The sequence below is a fragment of the Onychomys torridus genome, chromosome 3 (genome assembly GCF_903995425.1).
Source record: "Onychomys torridus chromosome 3, mOncTor1.1, whole genome shotgun sequence".
Classification (NCBI taxonomy): Eukaryota; Metazoa; Chordata; class Mammalia; order Rodentia; family Cricetidae; genus Onychomys; species Onychomys torridus.
Window position 1 is genome coordinate 17,995,495 of NC_050445.1, and position 20,746 is coordinate 18,016,240.

The 20,746-nt window shown below is 36.7% G+C and overlaps 1 protein-coding gene across 2 annotated transcripts in view; it reads left to right on the forward strand.

Annotated features, from left to right (window-relative positions):
• Ccser1 (coiled-coil serine rich protein 1) overlaps positions 1–20,746 on the forward strand; it is a 1,141,750-nt gene that overhangs the window by 737,363 nt on the left and 383,641 nt on the right. For both annotated transcript variants that reach the window (XM_036181695.1, XM_036181693.1), the window contains exon 10: positions 3,613–3,657. In XM_036181695.1, coding sequence (XP_036037588.1) covers positions 3,613–3,657 — 45 coding nt within the window. The remainder of the gene's footprint in view (positions 1–3,612; positions 3,658–20,746) is intronic.

The following is a 20,746-nucleotide window of genomic DNA, read 5'->3' on the forward strand; positions in this document are numbered from 1 at the left end:
AGATAATATGCACACAAATTTGAATATATACACATGAATAACTTGACTGCTGATGTTTTTATTTGTTTTTCTGAAAGCCCAACTGTCTCAGAGAATAGAGTGAAAATACATTAATTTACTTCTAAATGAATTCATTGTGCTTCAGTGGAAATAATAAAACTCACAAGGGATGCCAAAAGTTTTCTCTTGTGTGGTAGGTAGATGGCAAGGAAGGAGACTGGATGTCTTTGACCTGAAAACACCACTTGTCTTAAATGTCATTGCTCAGCTAATTGAAAATTATGGGTATGCCTCATGTTGGCACTAAAGTCTTTAAATGGGAATTTCTACATATATCTAACCTTCCCCATGGCATGAAGAAAAGCAACCAGAAGGAAGTTGGTTGGTTACTAGAGTATCATGAATGCTGGGATGATCAGTACTCTTGACAACCTGGAGTTCCTTTTGGCTAGGTTGTTTATGAGATCCTGGATATCAAATGGAGAGTACAGAGCTGAGTCTTAGGAACAGCAGGATTTAATACTGAAAACTAATTTAAAGTATTCCCTTTACTTTCATCCAAGCCACAGAGGAATTAGTTTGAATGAGCAGAAACTTAAAAGTCTGCAAGAAGTAATTCTAGCTCTCTGAAGAGAAAGTCTAGCATTCATAAAATAAAATTCACAATATTTGTCAGACAAAATGAATTACTGGAAAAGAGAGGAAATGGATAAGTGAGTTTTATCACCAGTAAGAAAATTCAGCCAATAGAAACAGTGCTGGAAATGACAAAGGACAAAACAACCAAGTCATTGTTTTATATAAAAATAAGTGAAGGGTTTGAGGATGGGAAAAAAACACATGATAATTCCAATTATATATGAAAATGTAAAATAAAACTGTTAACAAACTGTCACAGTTTAGATAATGTAGATAAAAAGGCCAGTAAACGTGTAGATACAACTATAGAAAATATGCAAAATGAAGAACTAGGGAAATAGAAACTATTTGACAAAATAAGGTATCAGCAGCAAATGGGAAAATAACAATTAACTTAAACCCCTGAAAAAGGTAGTCAGAAGAGTGAAGAACAGAAAGATTGAATTAAAAAACAGTACATTACACCACAAAAAAATATTTTAAAAACTCTGTCTCAAAAGGTAATTATTAAAGTATCCTGTGAGAAAAAAAAATGTATACCAAAATAATTTAAATTTGTAGAATTAATGTGACTTATCTCCTTGTCTGTTCATGAATACTTCCTACATAATTTTTATTCTTCAAATGTAAGGAAAAACACAAGTATTTTGTTCAAACTGGTCTTATATTTATACATACGTGCAATAATGATGATGAGACTAGAGAGTAGATGATGAGTTGGAAGATGCAGCATTGGCCTTTGTTGTGCATAGCTCACGACTCATATCATTTTCAAGATGAACAGATGTGCTAGTTATGATGATCATCAACTTAAACTGCAAAGATTGTGGTGAGAGAGTTTGTGGAATGTATTGGAGGACAGACACAGAATTTGGGAACTAGAGATGAAAACCACATCATCCTGAATTCAAACATGACCCTGGATACTGCTTCCAGATGCTAAAATGTGTGCAAATGAATCCACTTCGAGGTATTTTTATCCATAGCATCCATGTTTGAGAAGTGCTGTTTGGCTTTACATTCTTTCCTTGGGATTTCCCTGGAATTCAAACTTTTCAAAAATGTGTTCTATGAATGGAGACACATCTCTCTGTTCAGAAGGCAGGCTAAAATGTGGTTATCCATATTTTGTCATTTGATTTTAGAATCTTTTGCAGAGTCAACAAAGTAATGTGTGCTCTGTGAAAGGGAGCAGGGGCTTAAATAATATTTTCTTCCATAGCTTTACCAGAACAATTCAAGAAAGTAGTTACATATATGGAGAAATAATATGTTGAAACATCACTGCATAGTCTTCTATGCATAAATACTGATGCTCAAAGGAATAATGCAATATTTTAATCTCTGTAATATGAAATATTTACATTATTATAACATGCTTGTTAATTATCATCACAATAAATTGTTAACTTTTTTGTTAAATTATGAAATATATAGTTAGGATATTTAAGTATAGCATATTATTTTCCCAAATTCACCTTTTTACCTGATATGTTGAAGACAATGCAAATTTATAACTCAAGTTATGGAACATTCAGAGTTTCATCAGGAATAGAGAAATACTATGACAAATTGAAATTCTTAATTTTGTTATGAAAAAGTCCATGCTTTCCCACTATGTTAAATCAGCTAGAGAAATAAAAAAATACATTTTGAATTTGTTAGTATAAATTTGTATCTATGTTTCTATTTTCTGTTAGTTTTTAATTCTTAAAAAAGTAACTTATGCATATATGAATATGTGTAACTTGGCTTCATGTGTGTCTGTGTACCACATTTTTGCCTGGAGCCCATGTAGACCAGAAGAGGACATCTAAACCCCTGGAACTGGAGTTATAGACAGTTGTGAGGCATCATATGGGTGCTAGTTATCAAATTCAGGTCTTCTATAAGAGCAGGCAAAACCATCTCTCCAGCCTCTGTTAATGTATTTTTAATGATATATAATATCTGTGTCACTTTATTAGATAAACTCTGAGGTTTTGATATGTGCAGACAAATTATAATGATCAAGTCAGAACAATTACTATATATATATATATATATATATATATATTAAATTTAGAGAATAAATATAAATAATAAATAAAAGAATTTATTATTTCTCTGTGATTTAAAATACACCTATTGATAAAGAACATTGTATGTCTGTATGTATATTTGCATATATGTATATGCAAATGGATAAAGTGAAAGAAAGTTAGTCTGAATTTTAAGACTATGTCAGCCCTTTTTAGGAAGGAGACCTTTATATGTCTTCCTTCTCCGACCTGGAAGATGTCATCACATATATTTGGCCCAATCATCTGATCTTTGGGGACTCTTTTATGTATACTTCCTTTTGTATTTCCAATATCTAATACATTGCATGAATCAGGGGACCATTTAATAAATAAACAAATTCTGTAAAAAAGAGGAAAAGGAGAATGAAAGGAAGGAGTCAGGATGAGAAAAATGTGAAAAAAAAGTGCTGTAGCGATTTCCACTACATTTCTCCAAGATAAGCGACCACTACTAGAATACCTGCAGGCATTAACTTTTGCATTTTGTTCTGATATTAAATCAGTCTTCTACTATATTCCATTACTAATTTGCATTGATTCAATGAGCATAGATTACAAATAATAATGGCATTGTGGAGGGATGGAGAGAATAATAGGTAGATTAATAGATAGATAGACAGACAACAGATAGAGACATGAGTAATCAATAACTCTATTTCTTCATCTTGATTCACAAGCACGTTTTTGCAATTATCTTGCTAAAATACAGATTAACCCTTCTTTCTTTTAAGCATAGTGTGTATTAAGGATTTGCATTTGCTTGTTCTACTGTGCAATACAGACGTAACACTAGAGAGCAAAGTCCTTTGTCAGAACTAAATCCTGAATACTTTTACTCACTACAGTGGTTTTATGATTATTAGTTAATTCCTTGTATGTAATTATGTATCACATATACTTTTTCTTTCAGGGTTTAAGCTTGAAACGACTAGAAGCAGTACAAGGCGGGAGAGAGGTAAGAAAGTATAAAGGGAGGTGGAGAGGGAAGAGGAGAACATGGTTATGGTGGCGCAGCAATGGTGACTAAGGACATTTGTATTGTGAATATATGCATGTATATTTGTGAATATATGTACACTCTATATATTTATATATGTATTTTTGCTCATATGTTCTCATACATTCTTGGGAAAGCAGAATTTGCACGTTTAAGTAAATATATTATTTGTGCTTACTCCTCTGGAGTGGAAGAAAATACAATCCATCTGGGTAAGGGATATTTCTGTTAAGGGTTTCTTCAGCAGGCCCTCAGAGGGCTCAGAAAAGCCTGTTAGGAAAAACTTAGAATGTAGTATTTAAAATGTTTACTAGGAATTCACGGAACTCATGTCAGGCCAGGATGTGTTCCTAGATGGGGTGCAGTTGCTCTGGTCACACTAGAGTTCTTAGGTCTTCCTTAGTTGATTCTGGTTTCTTCAAATGCTTTACCAAGCAGGGATACTCACAACAGTAGTGATAAGACATCATATTAGGAGTGCTCCATTTGTAGAAATTTTATTATTTTCTGTGACATTAAAAAAAATTATTGAGGAAAGTTGAGGTGTTTTTCTCCTACGAAACAATAAAATAAGTTTTCCTCCTCCTATCACCTGTGGCTTCTTAATCTACAAATGGATTTCTTCCTAGCGAGTGACATTTGCTCCTTACCTCACTAGTCTAACTTACACTTGGGTGTTTTCAGTATCTGACATTTCAGTTCTCTCTATACTTGTCATTTAGTCTCTTTATCTTCATCTTCTGCTTTCCATCCAGACGAATAATTTTTTTTCTCTTGGTGGCTCACATCAGAAAAATAACTAATGAAGAAAAAATATAGAGAAATTATTTAGATGTTTCTCATGATATAATAGATCAAGACTCCAAACACAATAGGACTGATGCACACACAAACTTAGAAAACAGCGAGGCAGCATGCACCAATCTCCATGGACTCCTGCAAGGCAAAAATGTCACTACAAGTAACGGGAAGTGTATACAAAACCCCAGCTGCCAGGAATAGAAGTTATTTGTAGTTGATAACTGTGGGAAAAAGGAAAACAGCTTTGTCCAATGAGTGTCACTGGATGTATCAACTGTACTCCTATGCAAGCATTATACCCAGGAGTAGTTGGCCAATTCAAAGAAGAATTCATGTATTTGCCGGGGGGGGGGGGGGCTCTATTTGTTTCAGTTTGTTTTGGCATTTTCATACTTTTTTTTGGTGTTCACTTTGATTTTTCTTTTTCTTTCTTTTTTTTTTTTGAGAGAGAGAGAGAGACAGAGACAGAGAGACAGAGGCAGAAAACATGAATTTGGGTGGGTAAGGAAGTGGAAAAGACCTGGGAGAATTTGACTAGGGGGAAACAGTTATCTAAATATATTTTATGAAAAATAAATTGTAGTTGGAGACCTTCTCTCCAGCCCCTGCTAAGCCCTGTTAGTCCACTTGTAAAATAAACACATAGACATTTATATTATTTAAACTGCTTGGCCATTAGCTGAGGCCGACCATTGTCTAGCTCTTAGTCTTATATTTAGCCCATTTCTATTAATCTATACTTTGACATGTGGCTTGTGGCTTACTGGTGTCTTTACATGTTGCTTGTCATGGCGGCGGCTGGCAGTGTGTCTCCTCCCCAGCCTTCCACTTCCCAGAATTCTATTCTCTCTTGTCCCGCCTACACTTCCTGCCTGGCCACTGGCCAAACAGCATTTTATTTATACAGAGTGATATCCACAGCAATAAATAAATAAAAATATCAATTCATAATAATGACCTCTCATTTCTTTTTATTAATTTTCTGTTCTAAATGAGAAAATCAAGGGCATTTTACAGTTCATCAAACCATAATCAAATTCATACCATAAATCTGGTAAATCTTACTAACAATCCAGTAGTACTGAACCATTAAAAAATTCTATTTAATAGAAGGAAGTATAGGGACTGGAGAGGTAGCTCAGCAGTTAAGAGCATTTACTGCTCTCCTAGAAGAATCAGGTTCAGTTCCCATCATCCACATGGTAGCTCACAATCATCTTTATCTCAGGAGATCAGCCTCCTCCTTTTGTTCTCCACAGGCACTTCATGTACAGATGTACATACAGATTACACACCCATACTTATAAAACAAATAATTTTTTAAAAGGATAATTTTCCTAGCTTTTATAGCATAAGTAACATTATCCTATTAATCAATACATGGACTTAAAATAAAACAAAATCAGTGATATTATCAAAGACTCTCTTAATGTATGAAACAGCTGAAAAATCAAGAATCAGATACTTGAAACTGAACACAAGTGAGTGTCAAGACAGCTTTTTCAGGTATCAGTATTTGGCTTTTCTCCCAGGATGGCAGAGTGGGTGTATGGCTGCTAAGGAAGACCTCTGAGACTCATAGGTGCTAAGTACTAAAATATGATGAGTCTCAGAGCACACGGATTACTTCCTAGGTCACAGTTCACACTAAGCAGCATTGCAGCAGTTCCCCCACCCTCCTTAGATGCCCCCAAGCACATACAGTGTGGAGAATGAAACATTAAACTCCTGTATCCATAGGGTACTATTACTGAGCCATGGTAAACATGATCCATTTCATCCAGAAACATTATCTTTTAAAATTAATACAACTTTTTAAGATAAAAAATAAAATAAAATTAATACAACTTTTAAAACAGTATTTGGTCCTTACCAAATAGAGTTCTCATTAAATTTTGTTTCTAATTTTCTCATTGCCTCCAATTTTGTTTTTATTATAAATACAATTTTATATAGGAAACATGTCAGTGGTATGCTTTAACTGAAAATACAGTTTCTCAAAAGTATTTTATGGCTTATGGGAAAAATCTAATAATAGGTATATAACATATATGCTATATACATATTATGTTTATGCATATATTTGTGAGAGAGAGAGTCCTTAAATCAGGTTCTCTAATAACTGAAGGGGATGATTTGATCATCAAATCAATGTTAGCTCAGTAATGACTTCTCCATTTGATCCTTTATTTGCTCTGCATATAGAAACCAAATATTGGCAATTAGAATTCAAAACAATGACTTTATTTCCTGTTAGAGTTTCAATGGCTAATTTTTTTAAAGATTTATTTATTTATCATGTATACAGAAGAGGGTGCCAGATCTCATTACAAGTGGTTGTGAGCCATCATGTGGGTGCTGAGAATTGAACTCAGGACCTCCGGAAGAGCAGTCAATGCTCTTAATCTCTGAGCCATCCCAATTTCATACTTTTTTTTCCCCTTGGTGCTGAGGATCGAACCCAGGGCCTTGTGCTTGCTAAGCAAGTGCTCTACCACTGAGCTATATCCCCAACCCCTCACTGGGTAATTTGAAATCCTTCAACTTAATCTAATCACTCATGTTAGCTTTACTCAAGACATTGAAAGCTCATCTGTCTTTTGGTAGCTAACTTCCTGGAAACTGAAGATAATTAGGTAAAGTGTGTGGTGGGAGCTGTTTTGTCAAGTCTCAGAGGTTGCCCATCTGCAAACAAAGATGCAATTACATTTTCTCTAAGTTAGGAGAGGTGACACAAGTCTCCCTGATTCATGCTGACTGTTTTACTATGTATACAACATTACAAAGAAGTGCACTGTGCCTCTGAACAGTTAAACTTTAATATGTATATTTTCAAAGCCATCCAAACAGCCTCTTAGAATTTCTCACTGTGAGCCCATCATGACTGATTAAGATTTAACTGCAATGATGCTGGTTAAGATGAATGACTTTGTCTTAGTTCAAGTGACAGACACTCCCAGTAGGCATTGATGGATGTAATGCTAAAGACCTGTTGCCAAATATTTATAAGAAGGTTTAAGAAATGTCACTGAAAATGTTCTATTTACTTCTTGAGGTAATGGCAACAGCTTGAGCATGCACAGGAAATTGAAGTGAGCAGTAATGTACTATTCAGGTAACTGGCAAATCCTGTTACAAAGCTGACAGCCAGGCAGGACTGCTGGATTTTGACACCAGTGTCCATGCAAAAACCATTTCTCACTTCACAGGGAATAAGAGACACTTCCTTCTGGAGCCAAAAAATGAGAGACCATGGCCCAGAAACACAGATTTAGGTCACCCCAAATTCCATGTGCCAGCATGGTTTCATTTTCAGGATGTTTTTGTAGTGAAAGAATGAGGAAAGTCATAAATCAAGGTGCTTTCAAATGCTTTGGTAGAAAGAGTAAGTGGATGGTTACCACACAGCCCAGAAATCTCATCTACAGACCTCAAATGTTATCTTAGTCTTCTGGTTAGTGGATAACTAGTTTGTTTTTTTTTAAAGTAAATAAGTTCTAAGAGTTTTTATTTATCATAAGAATATTAGATGAATCTCCTCAGGGATGGGAGAAAAGAATGGTTCTCTAGTGGGCTAAAGATAGCCCAAGATAAATTGCTCTGGACCTCCGGTATTTTATTCTCTCCCTAGTTATTGACATTTTAATCAGTCAAATGGCCTTTGTAGAAACTCCTTTTCTTCAGGAACTCCCCTTCACACTACTTCTTGCACCAATTTCACATTACAAACCCATGATGTTTATGGAGGACCTGAAGATGAGAAGTACCCTGGGTGCATGCATTATTGTGAAATATCTAAAAAGGGTAACAGGTGTATTGTAACCAATGAATTAGCATCTTTGCCTGTTGCTACACATGTCCTGCATGTATTCAGGAAGGGTGATCTTACTATCATTGAAAGGTTTTGGGGAATACTGTACAAGATATCACCATGTACCAGTTATTTCTTCATGACTATGAACTGGGTCCCTTCATGGAGTAGAATCTATAGTTCATGCAAAATCTCAGGGCAGAGATGAACTAGTAATTGTCTTGAAGAATTTTTTTTCGCTTACAATTTTTTTTATTAGAAAATCATGCAAAATATAAATATTATCTATTATCAGGATTTGGGGGGGAGATTTTACTTTGTTGCCATTTTAAGAGGCATTATATTTTGTAAATATAAGCTTTTTGTTGACTTTCTACTTATGTTAAATATTATTTAAGCATGTAATATCCTCATTTTATTATATCTTGAATGTCTTTGGCATTAAACATGCATAGCTTTGCATTATGTATGTCTTGAAAAATTACACATTTCAAGTGAAAACCAGTCTGGCCTGGGATCTGAAAGGGGGAAATTTAGAAAATGAAATAAATTCTATTCTGACTGCTGAAATAATTTGTTTATATGACTTTAAGGGGCATGGAAAAAAGTCACATAGACTTTTTTCATTTATGTTTTAATGTTAATTACTAAGCAGATAATTTGTTACTGAGTTTTCTTAGTTATGTAGTTCTTCCCTTTCTTACCTAATGGTGGGCCACTGGAAATAACTGATTTTAGTAGGCCAAAGGAAGGAAACTCTGATTTCTAAGACTAGAATAAAAATGAAGAAATATGCACTGTTCTTAGAAATATCTGTTATCAAAAGGTGCCAACATGACAGAGTCTTAAGGCTATATGATATGCATTTTTTTCTAACTAAAAAAATTAAATATTAGTTCTTTGAGAGATCATAGAGCATGTTTTGATTCACCCCTCCTCCAATTCTTTCTTCCAAGACTCACTCTCATTTCTGTATCCACCATATTTTGTTCTTCAACATTTTTTCACATCAAGGCAAATTTCTTCTTCCTAAGTATTCTTGAACATATGCCCTTATACCAGAGGGTGGTTGACTTACCAGGGAAAACCAACTCTCCCTTTCCCTGTACCAAACAGTTATGAACAGCTTCATGACTGGGGGTGAGATTGTGTGTACAGCTCTCCTCTCCACCCTACAATTTGGTCCGGGGTGTTCTTGTACAGGTTTTGTGTCCGATGCCCTATTCTCTGTGTGTTCTGAGGATAAGCTGCACTGTTGTGTTCAGAAGGCACTTGTCGTTGGAGTCAGCCACAACTTCTAATTCATACACTCTTTCCTCTCCCTTTCTCTGAATGACCTCTTAGCCTTGGATATAATTTTCAGTTTTCTCTTAAGACATTTTTGTATCATTTTGGGATTACTTATATGCATCTTTAATAACTCTGTGTGCTGGCCGGGTGTTGGTGGCGTATGCCTTTAATCCCAGCACTCAGGAGGCAGAGGTAGGATGATCTCTGTGATTTTTGAGGCCAGCCTGGTCTCCAAATTGAATTCCAGGAAAGGCGCAAAGCTACACAGAGAAATCCTGTCTTGAAAAACAAAAAGCAAAACAAAACAAAAAACAACAAACAAAAAAACCCCAAAAACCCAAAAAACTCTGTGTGCTAAACAGAAAAGCTACTGCAAGAAAAACCTTAAGATTAGCACTTGTCTTTATATATTGAACCTAGTTGTTTTTTATTACCATGCTAGAAAAATGGGGAAAATGGCTTATTTATTTAAAGAACTAAGCAATTACAACAAACAAAACATTGAGATTTAGGGTGTAGATCAGTGATACTGCTCTTCATAGTGTGTGGCAGACCTTGTGACTTCAGTTACATGAATGTGCTTACTTTTTCGTGTTTTCCTGTTCAAAATACAGTAAATTGTAAACTTATACTCAACTTTATATTTGTTAAAATTTTATTCATTTATTTAGAATGCATGTGTGCACACAGGTATGGGACTGCATGTGCTATGGCACATGTCTGAGGACAGCCTATGGGATTTGATTCTCTCCTTCTACTGCGTGGATGACAGGAATAAAATAACTTTGGGAATCAATCACACTTACCTGCTAAATCATCTTGACCTGATCCTGGGTCTTCTGGGAGAGCAGTAAGTGCTCTTAACTTCTGAGCTATCTCTCCAGCCCCTATCCTTCCTTCCTTTAAAAATAACAACAACAACAACAACAACAACAAAAACAAAAACCAAACCTAGGATTCGTTTAATGGTTCATCACTCTTAGATTGCCAGTAAGATTTACTTGATTTAGGGTATGGATTTGATAAAATGTAAAGTACCCTTGTTTTTCTTCTTTAGAACTGAAAATTAATTCAAGAAACTAGAGGTCATTATGCTTATGAATCAATATTTTATTTAAATTGGTGCCTTCCCAGGAGTATGGTTGATATACCCAGTGACACTCCAGTGGACAAAACTGATTTTCCTTTCCTTTACAAATAGCTTCTTGGTTAGGGATGGCACTTGGTATACACTTTCATATTCAGTGGTGGAATTTTATGTCGCACCGGTCTGTGGATATTGTGTGCATGCTGCCTCACTCTTCTGTGTGTTTTTATGTGTATCTGTCTTGCATCTAGAAGACACTGTTTCCAAAGAGCCATCTACTATCTCTGACTCTCTCAAACTCTTTCCACTTCCCCCTTTTGCATAAATCCCTGAGCTTCAAGGGTGGGAGTTTAATAAAGACATGCCACTTAGGACTGAGTACTACAAAGTTGTTTATTCTCTGCACATTGTTTAGTTGTAGATTTATGTGTTAATTTCTATCTCCTTCAAGAAAAAGATTTTATGATTAGAGTTGAGTGAATCACTGATCTACAAGTATAACAATACTTCATTAAGAGTCATTTCATTGTTATATTCCTTTAGAAGAATAATAAGAATATGTTTTCCCCTAGACCTATATAATTATGGGTTTTTGGCTTCTTTGGCAGTGCTAGGTATCCAGTTAGCCGACAATCCTAACTAACCACTATGCATCACAAAATTGTACTTATTTTTTCTATTGGAAAAGGATATTGAGAGGATAAAATGATCTGATAGATAAGGCCATTATGTTGTGCATGGGCTGTGAAAGGCACTCAGCAAACTGTCCCATCACTGGTGGTTTTATTTTATCATCTACCTTTCTTTTATCTGTGTGTCTCTTGGGGCAGTCATGATGTCTTGCTGTTAAGATATTTTGTTATCCACATGGAATTTTCTAAACCACCAGAATCATAGCACTTGAACTTAAGTGTAACCCTAAGAGGATTTTATACCTTAAATTGCTTTTGTGATGACAAATTCCAAAGAAGTCATCAAAACCTATGTGGAATATATCATTTAACCTAAAAAATGCTCATTCTCTACTTCATATTATAGAACAGGAAAAATTATTTTTTATGCTAATCATGATTTATAGGGCAGTATCTACGTTCTTTGGGTTGATGAGATATGACCCAGATATTCATACCCTCTACATTCTGCACTCTGGCCTTTGTAGAACTCTTCTGTTCTTATCTTCAATGATCTTCCAAAAAACCAAGCAAAAGAATGTGAATATCAAGCCAAAATAAATTTGTAATAGCTACAGTAGTAGAAAGAAAACACAGACACAGTTTTAGTGATATCCCAGACAGAAAACAAAAATAACTCAGAGTCTGACTGTTTATGTAGTATGCAAAACAGTGACAGAGAAGTATTTCTCTGAGAAACAGAATTAAAAAAAGAAAGAAGGGAACCTGTGAGAAGTAATCTCTGGGAGAGGAGGAAAGAATTATTTGAAAGGTTAAGGAAAATAAAAGACAGAAGGGGATGATGGACTTAAGACAGCATGAGCCTTTTGGGGTCAGGGACGCAACAGGGACCCCTGTAAGAATCAGAGCTATCTCTTCAGAAGCTGGGATAATTATAGGTAGAAACCAGGACTGGGAAGCAGGTTGAAAGATTCTTTGGTTCTGAGATTGGCCATTGCTAGGTGTGAATGAATAATGGTGATTAGTGTATAGAAGCATGAAAGATGCTGGCACATTTTTTTATAGCCAGCCAGTATCATGGGTCTGCAGGAGTTGATGTCAGGAATATAGGAAAATAAGGCCAGAACGCTGATTATTACGGTTACAGGAAACTCCCATCATTCAACCAAAATTAAGATAAATTCAAAATGGCCCAGGCATTTCTAAGAACTTTAAATATAAAAAACTCATCATACACACACACACACACACACACACACACACACACACACACACCGACAAAGAAAACATTCACAACAAGCTTAAATAATAATTTAAATTCCAGTTTATTAGGCAAAATTTTAAGTCATGTTTAGATAAATATGTTTCCTAAAATTATACAATAATTTCACATTGCACTTGGTGAATTTATTCCATTTCCAGTTATACATAGGCGTCAACCTACAACAAAATGAGAAATTTGATCTAGAGGGCCAAATAAACAAGAAAAGTAGCACAACCACCTTGCAAAGAACAATCAGGAGACCTAACAGATAATATGCCTTCAAACAAAATGGAACTCTGTGGAAGAAAGACAAGACTGGGGGAAGCCGTTAGATGGTTTTCAAAGGCTATCACGGCCCAGCTGTCTAAAGGATGTCAGTCTGGCAACAGCTTGTGAATCCCAGCCATTAGGCTGGAATCAAAAGAAGAGTCAGAGGACAGGTGAGCAGTGAGGTTACAAGTGACAGAGTAGGGAGTCAACGGAAGGTAAGTTTCCTTATTGATTAAACCAAGCATGATAGAAAAGCATCTTCAATCCTAGAAGCAGCAATTTTGCCATTGCAAAGCAATGACAATTTAGGCTCCAGCAGATTTATCTTACTGCCTGGGAGACTTGAAAGACCTCAGAGAGACTTACTTTAAATAGAAGGTCTTGAGGCAGGCTGCAAATGATTCGAAGTGCACCCTACCTGAACACCATGATAGCTGACCATTCACCTCAGAAAAATGCCACAAATGTAAAAAAAAAAAATCTAAATCATTTATTAGGGAAAAAATCTAAATTTAATAGACCCAAAGCAATCAAAAAATGTTTAAACTATTGTTTAGGTTGGTGAGTGGGTAAAATTGGTAAGATATTTACAGTGTGTCAAAAGTTCTGACTAGATTCTTGCAAGGTAGTTCTAGCTAGCCACCTAGATGAACTTATTCAGCCTTCATCAGATAAGGATTTATTCAGAAGTAAACAATGATGAATACAGTGACTCACTTCTTCATTACAAATAGAAGCTACTTGCCACCTCAAAAATGCCTAATGTTTTCATTATTATTTTGGTATTTATCTATAACTTAGAAGGATAATATCCTTTTGATTTTATTTGTGTGTTCATATAGAATGAATAACCCCTGTGTCTGGTTTAATTCTTGGCTTTGTGAGTTATATATTTAATTCCTTTGGACACAAACACAATGTTTCACTCCTCTAGAGAACTCTTCCTCCTCTTTGTTGGAAAACAGGTTCTTCAACTCCTTTTATCCCTTTCTCTAAATTTGCTATATGTTCACTCCCTCTTTGTATCATCTCCTCAAATCACATTGACATTTCTATAGTCTGTGTCCTCAGTCTAGAAAACGAACATCTTTGACTAGTTCTGCCACTAATCTTATCAGAGTACCATGTGCCTAGCCTCTTCTTGGTGATCACTATGTCAACCATGGGCTAGTTTTTGTTGTTGTTTTGTTTTATTTCTTTTTTGTTATTCAGATCACCCAGTAGCAAGATAAAATAGATGTATGATTCTTCAGCTTCTAAGAAACATTGTGCGGCCATACCTTTATGGAGACGTTATGTTAAATTCATTAACAATGCATATTGGTGACTTACATAATCACAGTTGTTCAAACTAATAGCCAAAGAACAATGGCTAGTGGGTATTATGTCTGTTGGGACAGCCATAACAAGCTTCCAAAGTTGGGTGTATCAGTTTAAAGCCAACAGCAAAGTGTCAGTGAGCATAGGTTCTCCTGTGGCCTCTCATCTTGTCTGCATTCTTGCTGGGACCTCACAAGGTGTTTGCTCTGAGCATGAACAACCTCTTTGTGTGGACAAAATTCTTCTCATAAGGAAATCTTCCAGACAGAGTCAGTGCTCATACTTATAACCTCCTTTAATCTTAATCATTGTCAACAGTAAGGGTTGAAAACTCCCAGAATATATCATGTTATGGAATAGCTAGATTTACATTAAATGTCCTCAGAATGTGTTTGCAGCTAGGTTCCCAGCCTAGCATTATTAGGTCTTGTGAAACTTTAAGAGATGGGGGTTGGGGGTAGATCTTAAGCCACTGAGTGCAGTAGAGGTGAAGCCAAAATTTGGCTCAACACTTACAAGCAGTGTTTCTTGTATCTCAGTATGTCAGTATGTCAGTTTCTCAGAGAATCAGCAGCTTCCCAATGCTGCCCCTGAAATGCCTGCTCAGACAAAGATCCAAACTGAAAAAGGAAGAAACTTTAAATAAGATTGTCCACAGAATGAAAATGAGAGTGTAAGAGAGAGAACTGCTGATTGTAGCTTTTATGGACTGGCCATGGAAAACATGATCTAACAGGGAGGAGCAAGCTTGGGCAAGGAACTTCTACTTAGCTCTGCCTTCCTTGGCCACCCAAGAAGGAAATGATGCTCTTCATTCTATTACTGTGAATTTTAACTTTGCAGTCATTTACAGCACTAATCTCAGGATGTGGACTTGGGAAATACCTCACCATTTTCTTCGATGTCAGTTTACCTTTGCTTTGAGTCAGTAATAAGATATAGCCTGTGTTGGCTTATTTTTAACTAAGCAGTGACACGCAGTATGAGGCTCAAATATTTGAAAGTGTTAAGCTACCTTTGAGAATCTGTCTCCTCTCCCAATTTCTTAACACCTTACCAACCCAGACACATTAGATTTTCAAATGTTCCCAGCTAGAGCATGTAGCAGGAATCTTAAATGTTCTTATTAATAAAAACAAACCTGGAGCCAGGTATTGGGGTAAATGCTGGAAGATCACAGAAGCAGAACAAGTCACAGCTACCTCATCTCGCTAGTTCCTCAGCTGATCCTGTTTCCTCAGACTGGAAGTCTCTGGGTCCTTATCCAAATGAATCTCAGCTGAACTGCTGCTCCAAAGCCTAAAAGCTTAACCAGCCAAATGCTGCTAGTTTCTGATCTTCAGGCCTTATATATCTTTCTGCTTTCTACCATCACTCCCTGGGATTAAAGGCTCACTTCTTGGGATTAAAGGTCTGTGTCACCATATCTGGCTGTTTCCAATGTGGCCTTGAACTCACAGAGATCCAGAGGGATTTCTGCCTCTGGAATGCTAGGATTAAAGGTGTGTGCTACCACTACCTAACCTCTATGTTTAATATTGTGGCTGTTCTGTCTCTGACCCCAGATACTTTTATTAGGGTGCACAATATTTTAGGGAACACAATACCACTACAGGGGCAATTTGATTAGAAATACAGGGGGCATAGTCAGCTATAAATGTATTCCCAACACCCAAGACTAGAGTTGGGGGTGTCCAGAGGGGATCTTCAGTTGGTTCATTATTGTAATTCCTTGTTGCCACTAGAAATAAGTGTCAGAGTCCTCTAAAGTATATAAATGGCTGTGTTCATCACTAACTGTCTCTTCCCATTAGAGAGCATGCTAGGGCTAGGTGTTATCTGACATTCCATCACGCATCTCTGAAGACATGGAAGAAAGGAATTGAGAGGATGCCAAGAGTCAATGAGAACCTCACATCCTCTCTTTATTCTGCATCTATCTTGCTCACAAGCATTTGAAGATAGTTGGAGAAACATACAATGCAACCTAGCTAGGGGCCTTTTCTCAGGACAATTTCTTTGCTAACAAAGGCAGGAAGTTTGTAGCCACAGCAAACTACCAATGGGAAGGGGAAACCTAGTCATAATACACTGTAAAAAAATCTATTTTCAATTAAAAAACAAATAAATGGGCATATTTATAATAAATGTTTTGAAAAATGAAAGCAATTCTCCACAAAGCAGAGAAAGACTCCCCACTTGAGAGGTAACATAGTTGGCATCTGTCCAAGTTCTTTTAGAATCTAGAGTTTTATACTCCATTAGAAATGGTGTAGCAGAAGCTTGGACCTCTATTCTCTTTGAGTTTGATAGGGCAGAATGCATTTTGTGGTTTCTTATATTTAAGTATAAGTAGGAATAGTATTTGATATTTTAAGAGAGGAAAGTTGAAAATTGCCACATGATAAAGACCATCTTCAGGAAACAAAGACCTGCGCCCCACCACCACCACCCCAAAGAACTAGATTTGGACAAGAGCCAGGAAGTAGGCCATTTTGAATGAAATTGAAGGAACTTTACCTATCTGCCTGGTTTAGAATTAACTATCTTCTATTTTCTCTCACACACAAAACAAGGATAAAATATTTACTTTTTTAATAGGAGAAAAATGTTTAAAAGAGACTCAAAGCAAAGAAAATACCAGTTTTTTTTTAAAGGACAACTCTGAGAAATTTGCCCATATGTGCAGAGAGTAGAATCTGTTTTTCCATGATGAATAAGACTACTCTAGCAGAACCCAGGAGGTAGCAGAGGCTAGTTGTGTTGCAGTTAGGTCTAGTCTCTCTTTTCTCCCAGTTTCAAACTTTCTTGTGCCTCTGTCTCCCTAAGCTGTTAACTAGATGGCTGTTTATTTACCTAGGGTTGCTGTCCTTAGGGAAATTTCTAGAATAAAGGAAACAGCCAGACTGCTTCCACATCCCTTCTCTTACATGGCAATGGCTGCTGATAACATTTTGCTTAAGTTTTATTTTTTTTCCTCTATGTTTTCTTTAAAAGCAAGAGCATATTCATAAAAAGTATTTCTGATTTAGCAGCTCATGGTAGCAGATCTCATGGTCATGGCCTGTTGTGGTTAGGGAAGACTCACTGAGACACATATAGTTAGAGAAAAAATATAATACATGTATGTGAGCCAATGGAGTTCTGGCCATATACTCTTAGGTTAGGTGTCATCCGCTAGAGCTATGGTCAATTTACAGGGAAAATAATGTAATAAGCAACTATTGTTCTGTGGCCCAGGAAATCACTATAAAGTGACATGCAATGAATCTACAATATACTAATTAGATGCATGGATGCATGGAACAGAAAGGAGCTAGTACAGATTCCTCTAAACTCAAAACTTACATATCATAAAAAGGAGCAAGGTTCAACTCAACAGATATATATCTGTTGGAATCTTCCCTATTGAAACTATACACAGTCTGCAATGGATAAAAGTTGAACAAGCCCTGTACTCTAGGGATGACAGGATGATAAAGCTAAGCAAAATCAGCCACCATACATTGTGGCAAACATTATGATAAAGCTGGTTTACCACTCTATAGCAGGATGTCACTCCTAGGTTAGATACCATGGCATCATTTATCCTTGGTCCTCCATGTTTCAACCCAATATCATGCTTGGTAACATTTTTAATAACATTGTACTTTAATTTTCTTTCTTTCCTTGTGCAGTAAATACAGAAAATCACAACTGGTCAAAGCTCAGAGAACAAGTGCCAGGGGAATGCTCAGCCAAAAGTAGGACATCTGTGTCACATTCCCACATACCCAACCCAAGGTTCAGGGACCATCTCAGGAAAAAGAGTTGGGGAGGTGATGACAAAAGCCAAACATTTGAAAAATGTCTTCCAGATAGCAGCTGTGTCTGCCTGCACAAGGTCTGTACAAGATAGAGCCAATCACCATTCTAGCATGGATGGAGAGGGGGGTTTGAGAATAGACATTTTTAATTAAGGAGCTAATGACAGCTGGTGGCTCCCAAAGGAGGAAGCATCACACAATGGACTTTTTATAGAGCAAGAATTTGGAGTGACTAATGCATTCTATGCCTTGTTTTCAGCCATGCCATGTGGTGTAAGTCCGACTAATTTATTTCTATTTCAGTTTGTTGTTTTAAAAAAAGAAACCTAAGATTAAATAGTGTTGTTCTCTACTCCATGTAGACAGTGAAATTGTCTGTGGAAATTAATCATCTTCATTTCCAATACCAGTGAAAGTGCTCAGCAAAAAATGTTTTCTTTGCTTGTTACTGTTACTGCTCCCTTGAGTTGCTAGATAGCAGCAGAGCTTCTACTGTCTGAGGCCAGTACAGCTCTCAGGCTGAGGACTGCCTACCCAAGAAAAGGATCCCAGGGGTCCCAGGTTGTAATCAGCTCTATCATTATGTGTGCCACCTTGTATGGCGGCTGATTTTGCTTAGCTTTATCACCCTGTCATCTGTAGAGCACAGGTTTTGCACAGCTTTTATCCATTGAACCCCTTGTGGTTTCTGCACCAAAGATCCCAACAGATGTCTGTTGAGTTGACTCTTCCTTCTTTTTATGATCTGTAAATTCTGAGCCTAGAGAAATCCCTGCTAGTTCCTTATTGTTTCAGACATTCTTGCATGCAATCCACGTATTGTAAGTTCATTGATAATTAAATATAATAGTAAAGTTAATAAGTTTGTTTAATCTCACTTACCCTTATTGTGTTCCACTGCAGAAGATGCTAGGAATTCTAGACCACATCTTAGGGGAATTTGAACTGCAAAATTATAAAATAATGAGAAAAATAATTATAGAAATTCTTTACAAGGAAACTTTTAATGTGGGTGAGGTTTTTTTTTTTTTTTTAATTTGCTAAGTTTTTTTTTAATTTCTGAACACTGGCTATCTCAGGCCAGTATCACCTAATGAATTCCCCTCCCCCACCCCCAAGTAGCTGCCTTGAGATTTCTACCAGGGTCCAGAACAGATGCTACAAGAGGCTAAGGATACTAATTTGAGGGATATTCAATGAGTCTAAGCACGCTGAGTTTATTAGTCCATTCACTTTATTCTTCTAAGTAAATTCTGTCTACACAGTTTCTTTTCTGTTTTCATGCTTAGCTCTTCTCAGTCCCTTCTGCTATTCTCTTATCTCTACCTAGTTCTCTCCATCTTCATCCTCATCTTGTTCTTCTCAATAACTTCCCTCTGGATACTCTCAGAGAACCAGTTTACTGGTTATATACACAAGCAGTAATTTTTTGGCAAGGAAATTCAAGGCTTGAAGTTTTCAGGGTTGCAGAGAGAAGTGATCAGGATCCACACATAAAGCAATAATTGTTAGCTTCCAATTACAACCCCAAACGGGGAATGACTAAAGGAGAGTTCTCTAGTAAGGTCAACTAAAGGCTAAGATCAATTAGGGAATTTATGTGCTCAAACTATAATCTAGAAATGGCTAGGTAGAATGTTAGGGGTCAGTATGTCACGAGAAAGTAAACTGTCTTTGACAGCACTTTTCCCGTAGGTCCCAGCTCCAGCTGCTTTCTGATAGTAAAGGGGACATATGCTAGGTGGCTAAGCAACCTATGTCAGAGCATGTAGCATTTGATTAGGAAAAGCACCTTCACTGGGAGTAATTGCTAAGGAGAAAATCTAGGAATAACACCTGGAAGAGGAAGAATAAAAACTTAATTTGCATGAGAAATGAAGCTTGGCACCTATTACTTGCCTGGCCTGGTAGGCAATCTCCCTGGGTCAGTGGGAAGTAACTGCCTTAACTCAGTAACTAGCAAATGGTTAAAACATCATCCAAGGAATGTGAGCAGTAAATCTCTCAAGTTAGGGTCTTGTGTAAATAGCCCAGGGTGAAGGTAAGGAGTTGAGGATTTAATTGCTAGTGGTTATGCATTTGTCCTTGGATAAAAAGGTATCTTATGTAGCTGGAGTTTTTCTGGTCCTGCCTGGCTCATAGTGAGGACAAATCTCTCTCACCTGCCAGTCCCACAGCCGCTCAGACCCAACCAAGTAAACACACAGAGATTTATATTGCTTACAAACTGTATGGCTGTGGCAGGCTTCTTGTTATCTACTTTTTCTATCTTAAATTAACCCATTTCTATTAATCTATAAGTTGCCATGTGGCTCGTGGCTTACTGGTACCTTACATCTTCCTTGTCATGGTGGCAGTTCACAGTGTCTCTCTGCCTCAGCCTTCCACTTCCCAGAATTCTCTTCTCTGTTTGTCCCACCTATACATCCTGCCTGGCTACTGGCCAATCAGCGTTTTATTTATTAACCAATCAGAACAACACATTTGACATATAGAACATCCCACATCAATCTTAGCTGAAATACTTTTGTCTGGAAATGGCCCTGGCCAGATTTATGTTAATGAAAAATAAACATAGCTGGGGACAGTTGTCCAAGTATCCCAAATGTACAGGGAAAGTTATACCCAAGACTGAAATGCAGTCATGAGATTACATGTCCACCTAACATGAAAATGCATGGTAAATGGGGAGAATCATAGCTGTTATTGCACAAGAAGTTTACAACAAGAGACAGCCAATTCATTCAAAAGGCAGTGATTCCATAA